Source organism: Sinocyclocheilus anshuiensis, unplaced genomic scaffold (genome assembly GCF_001515605.1).
Source record: "Sinocyclocheilus anshuiensis isolate Anshui unplaced genomic scaffold, SAMN03320099.WGS_v1.1 scaffold1503, whole genome shotgun sequence".
NCBI classification, from domain to species: Eukaryota; Metazoa; Chordata; class Actinopteri; order Cypriniformes; family Cyprinidae; genus Sinocyclocheilus; species Sinocyclocheilus anshuiensis.
The window spans coordinates 272,602-278,586 of NW_015554170.1; the positions used below are offsets into that span (position 1 = coordinate 272,602).

The following is a 5,985-nucleotide window of genomic DNA, read 5'->3' on the forward strand; positions in this document are numbered from 1 at the left end:
TGGATCAGCAATTTTTATAGTTAATCAAGGAGGTGAGGAAAGCAAACGAACCACGAATGATCTGAATGTGTATACAGTTGAGTTATATGCTATCATGATGGCATTAGAATGGATTAGAAAGCAGGACAAAATGAGTAAAGTTTTAATTGGAAGTGATTCATTGTCAGCACTGTACAGTCTCAGGACAGGTATGTCCAATAGCCGTCAGGACCTGTTATATGCAATATTAACAACATATACAAGAGTAAAGGAAAAATTTAATGAGATTCGACTGATTTGGACCCCAGCTCATATAGGCATTTTGGGCAATGAGAGAGTGGATAAATTAGCTAAACAAGCAATTAAAAAAGAGAATATTGAAGTACATATAAAGATGTCAAAATCTGAAGGGAAAAGTGTCGTTTGGAAAGAAGCCGTGAGAGAATGGCTACGGCAGTGGGACAGGGAAGCTAAAGGAAGACATTTGTATGCCATTCAAAATAAAGTTGGTACAGAGAGGAATTGGGGAGGGACTAGGAGAGAAGAAATAGTGATGACAAGATTAAGAATAGGACACAGTAATTTAAATAGTACATTACACATTATAGGGAAGCATCCTACTGGTTTTTGTGAATATTGTCAGACATTAGAAACCATAGAACATGTTCTTTTACGTTGCAGAAGTTATGAAGATCAGAGGAGAAATATGATGGAAGAATTAAGAAGAGATGGGTTGGTAGGGACAGGTATTAAAGATATACTGCAAAGTGGGGTGATTAGACAAAGCAGGAAAAATATTTGTAATTTCTTAAGTAGAACGGGTTTGACGAGGAAAATATGATTGTGGAAAACAAGCTGGTGGAAATAAAATGGAATAACATTGCAGGAGAATAATCCAGAAGGTGGCGGTAATGCAACGCTCTTGGATGCAAGAAGAAGAAGAAGAAGAGTCAAATGGAAACTGGGTTAATAAATAGAATATAAAGTATAATTGTTATTTTTATTATTAATAATAATTTTTTTTTTTTTTTTTTTTTTTTTTCCAGAAATACTGCACGTTTACATTTTTCTCCTAAATAAATTCTGCTAAATAATATTTCTGGTAAATACTCCTTTAAAAATTATTTTTTTTTTTTTTGGGGTACTCAAATTTCAGACTCATCACCTAAGAAAGTTTACTTGACCTCCAGTACACTAGGTGGCGATAATGCTCCTAAGGAGTTATTCGCCATAAAACAAGAAGAAGAAGAAGAAGAAGAAGTGGAGAGTAAGGTGGGAACTGTTGTGTGGCCGCTTTGCGACGGAACTGAAATCGAACAGAACTTGTTTCCCTCATCAGTCGGGCATGTTTTTCCAGCGCACAGCACACAGACTCAAGCATGGACGAGACAGCGCAGCGAATACTGGAGTATTTGACAGAGTTAGAAGTCGCTGCAGAAGATATTTTTAGTGACAAACAACAGGTAGGTTTGAATGATGAAAGTAGTAAATTATAGTCAAACGTACAATGAGACATTTCGCTTTAATAGTGTTTATACTATCCGCTTAAATGTTGACAGATCGTGGATCTGGATTTGCGGAGAAACAGAAATCGAGAAGCACTCGGCGCTTTACGAAACCATTCCTCAAACGGTAAGTATGTGTGTGCAGATCTCATGAATACTGTCCGACTTCTTTTATATTGTGCTTTATTGCTGCTATTCCTGCCAGTTTGCACGCTTTTGCAGTTCTTGAATACACTGTACCTTCTCTATTTACATTCTGTCTTGTTTTATTAGTGGCATTTGCACTGATCTGGTTACTGGTTATGTATCCTCCTGGGATCCTGTATGTATGCATTGTAGTTTTTTTTGGTCTGTTTACATATGAAAATGATAGATATATGATATATATACTTAGGAAGAAGACAAGACAGTACAGGCAAAATAATTGATATTTCACAAATCACTCTCCTTCATAAAAAAAAAATGTTTTATTCATTTATTTTTTGTTTATTAACCATATGAAACACTGAAATCGTGAAAATATCGAAATAAGATGTTTATAAAAGATGTTTACTTGTATTTCTGTGATAAATGTCTGTATCTGATAAACATGAAATCCGCTATGTTATGAAATGCATCAAATATATGTAACTTGTAGTGCATTTCTGTTTAAAATGTAGTAGGCCAACGTGATGAAATTTTCTTGATAACATTACAAATTGTTCAGTGCATTTCTAATCACCAACATGCGTTTTTCCCCGCCATAGGGCTAATAAATAAGAATAAATGAATAAATTGGCCTTAAGTGTTATTTTATAACTGGGTCCTAGGAGGCTATACATGAAACCATTTGCATTAACACCATAACATTTTGCATTTACAGCGTAACATTATGTAAAACAAATGCTGCTATTTGAATTTTTGGATGCTGATTTGTTACCTCTGTGTTTGTACTTTGCACATGACAATAAAGTTGAATCCAATCTAATCTAGATAATGTGAAAGTGTGTTTTGGAAATATGTTCATCAAATTCCCCCAAGAAAGTACCAGATCCATGATCCTTAAAGGTGAGTGTGCCTTCTTCAACCATATTTTTGTCTGAGTAATACATTTCGACTTGTCTCAGTGTTTACTTGGCCTGTTGCTGTTATATTGTTCCCAACAGACCAAGAGCAGCTTGACGAGGAAATATCTGACCTCCGCAAACGACTAAAAGCAAAAGTAAACCGTCTCAATGACTTGCAAGGTAGAGCTGCTTTGCCAGCCTGATTCATTCATGATTTGTTATATATAAAACCTCATCTTCAAGTCAGTGTTTATAGCTACAGAGTAACCCTAGATTTACTGCCAGTGTCAAAAATGTGTCCGGTTACTGTCATAAAACATTAGTAGTAGATATCAGAGCATCTTATTTTTTCTGTTTCGAATTGTTTCTTGCACAGGTAAGCCTGAACTCAGAGGATACAACCTTTCTCCTCTGAGCAGTGATGAGATTAAAGCAATTAACAGCCTCCTTAAGAAATAATATCCACTAGCTTCTGGGGCCGTCTCGAACCTGAGGGTAACGTTTGGACTGGACTGTTACCTGTGCGTCGGGGCACTGAAGTGTCTGCACACCGCCTGTGACTTTACTAACTCAGCAGAAGAACTTTTTTCATTGACTATTGGTGACTGGCTCACACAATCTGTCTTCTTCATTCATTGCTTTTACATGGATGGCCTTACTCTGTTCAAGACAATTGTTGAACAGAGTAAGCCAAAAAATGCTAAAATGCTTGGGTGGGTATTTCCACAACATGTAGCCTGTTTGTTGTTACTTTCACAGGTTTTGTTATAATTTTTTTTTTAATTCAATAAAGTGTCTAGCCTGTATACTCATTTCTGCACTAATTATGTGGAATTTATATGTTGTAAAATGAAAACGTATTGATTTTACTCAATAAAATGAAATGATGCATCGCAGATTTTTGCTTTCAGTTGATTTAACATTCATTATGCCTTTACCCATTTTTTCCTATGGAAGCACGTTTCCGCCACTGAATAAAAAATGAAAAAGGTAATTGCGACTATCTCACAATTCTGACTTTTTTTCTCATAGTTGCGTGATACAAACTCGCAATTGCGAGTTAAAAAGTCATAATATAAACTTGTAATTCTGAGAAATAAAGTCAGAACTGCGAGATATAAACTCTAAACTAAAATATAAACTTTTTTTCTCGCAATTTATAACTCGCAATTCTATGAAAAAAAGTCTGAATTGTGAGTTAAAAAGTCGCAATAACCTTTTTTTTATTTTTTATTCAGTGGCGGAAACGGGCTTCCATAGTTTCCTCATGTTGTAAATGTGGGGTAAATATTACACTGTACACCTAAATAGAACATGTAGCCTGCTTTTTTTTTTTTTATCAGCAGTAACTGAGTTTCTCAAAGCACCAGGATAATGTTTGTCCTTTAGTTTGTTGTGATATGAAAAAGATGGCATGGCTCTATAAGTCACGGGAGTGGACAAATGGAATTTGAAAGGAAAGGTTTTTAGAAAATCAGCTTAATGATCCACACATTCAGTTCCATAGATAAACTAACCGATGTAGTCCAAACACTTGGTTTACTAACCAATAAAATTGCTATGCAAGAAGACTGAAGTCCATGCAAATTAGCATAGTGATCAAAAACTATATTAAACTGCTTGGAAGGAAAGTAGTTTGAACCCTGCCAGATTCTCTGACTCTAGGTGGCAGTGTTTCTTTATTTCTAGTGTATGTGTGGTTGTTGAAATGGACTTGTTAACAGTAATCATTTAATGGACAGATGGCGATTGTAAAACACTCCACTCTATTGTTATGAAATGATATAAAATAAGCAGAATAAAACTTTTAAATGAAGAGAGGGGTCAGCGACAAGCAATACTAAATAAAAAAAAAAGGATCAGTTTAATGAAATGACAGGAAATGCTTTGTGGCAAAGGAACGTTTGCCAGGTTGCGTGCAGTGGTACAGTCCTGGATTCAGTCCAGTGTGATGAATTTATGAGTCAGATGAGGTGGGAAACAGAAGTCTGTTCTCAGTTATATAATCTCCAAACGACATTCCTCAAGAGGAGAACGACATGTGAAAACACATTCAACAGGTTCATAACATACAGTTACGCAAAGTCGGCAAAATGTTATGTGCAAAAATACTGCTGTGATGTTTAAGGATAATGATTTGTTCTTATGACCGGTGCGAGGTTGTTGTGACACGGAGGTCTTTACACACTCCAAATGAAACGAAGGACGACCGAGAACAATCATCTCTCGTGCGTACAGTCATAATGATCGAAGTTTGTGCAGAGATGAGTCAAAGCTGAGGCTGTCTGCTCCTGTCTTATTTGTGCCCCATTATTACAAACATATAATTTAAACACTGCACTTGCCAAAGGAGAACTTTGAATAGAAGCCCACAACAATTTGCTGTCTGTATGTCCATGACTCAACATCTACAGACCCAAATACTGAATAGCTTGAAGAAAATGCTCAGCTTTCTACAGAAAGCTTCTCAATAAATGAAGTGATAAGCACGGTATTTTGAAATAAGATGGCAGTACAGTTGTCTCATATGTTTTGTTGAGTTGTCGTTGCAGGAATATTGTTGCTTTTGGCTGTTGAATTATGCAGTAACTTACGTTCTTATTTTTCTTGTGTGAGCAGGAGCAGACTGTAATCAACAGTTCTGTCAAAACTTTGACAAGTAAATTACAAATCAACTCAACATCTTCCATACAGCTTACATTGGACTTGCCCGTTGCCTTTCTTTATAGTGGTTAAGAGCTAGACAGCTCCCTGCTCATCTGATGTGATCTGGAAATCCTAGAACATTTTTTATGAAGTATTTCAAATTCAGGGCAAACTAAAGGCAACCGTTTCTGAAGAGTCCTTTCTTGTCTCAGTATGACAGTGTCCCTGTGCACAAAGTGCTTTACTCTGTCAACTCTGCTTTACTCTTTAGTCTGATGTTGAAGAACTTGACTGGCCTACAAAAAGCCTCAACAAACACCTTTGGGATAAATGGAAACAGTGACTTTGCGCCAGGCCCCATTGCCCGAGATCCCTGCCTCTACCTCACTGATGCTCCGGTCTGAATGGGAGCAAATTCCCACAGCCATGGTCCAACATCTAGTGACAAGCCTTCCAAGAAGAGTGGAAGCGCATGACTTTGACCAGTGTACATACCACAAAAACACTGAGTCAAATTATTATTATTATTATTTTTTGTGGTAGTATGAGGAAAAGTAGCGAATTAAAACCACTATTGCATGGTTCCCTTAAGATTAATCATAAATCAAAACTTTATCAACACCAGACGAGTGTCTGTGCCTTCTCAAACAAGAATAGACCACTAGTGTGTTTCTACTCAAAAGCTTTGCATTTCAGGTTGTTGGCTCATCTTGTGCTGTCTTAGGCTACGTCCACACGAAACCAGAGCTTTCCCTATCCGATCTTTTTTTTCCCCTCGTCTCAAGAAATATCTGCGTCCACACAAAACC

General features: G+C 36.7%; 1 protein-coding gene across 1 annotated transcript; it reads left to right on the forward strand.

Moving 5' to 3' along the window:
• The first annotated feature begins 1,165 nt into the window (after positions 1 to 1,165).
• Positions 1,166 to 3,404, forward strand: LOC107670939 (p53 and DNA damage-regulated protein 1-like). Its single transcript, XM_016463761.1, has 5 exons — positions 1,166 to 1,442; positions 1,539 to 1,611; positions 2,457 to 2,531; positions 2,630 to 2,710; positions 2,907 to 3,404. The coding sequence occupies exons 1-5, from the start codon at positions 1,359 to 1,361 to the stop codon at positions 2,987 to 2,989; spliced, it is 396 nt and encodes a 131-aa protein (XP_016319247.1). The 5' UTR covers positions 1,166 to 1,358; the 3' UTR covers positions 2,990 to 3,404.
• The last annotated feature ends 2,581 nt before the right edge of the window (positions 3,405 to 5,985 follow it).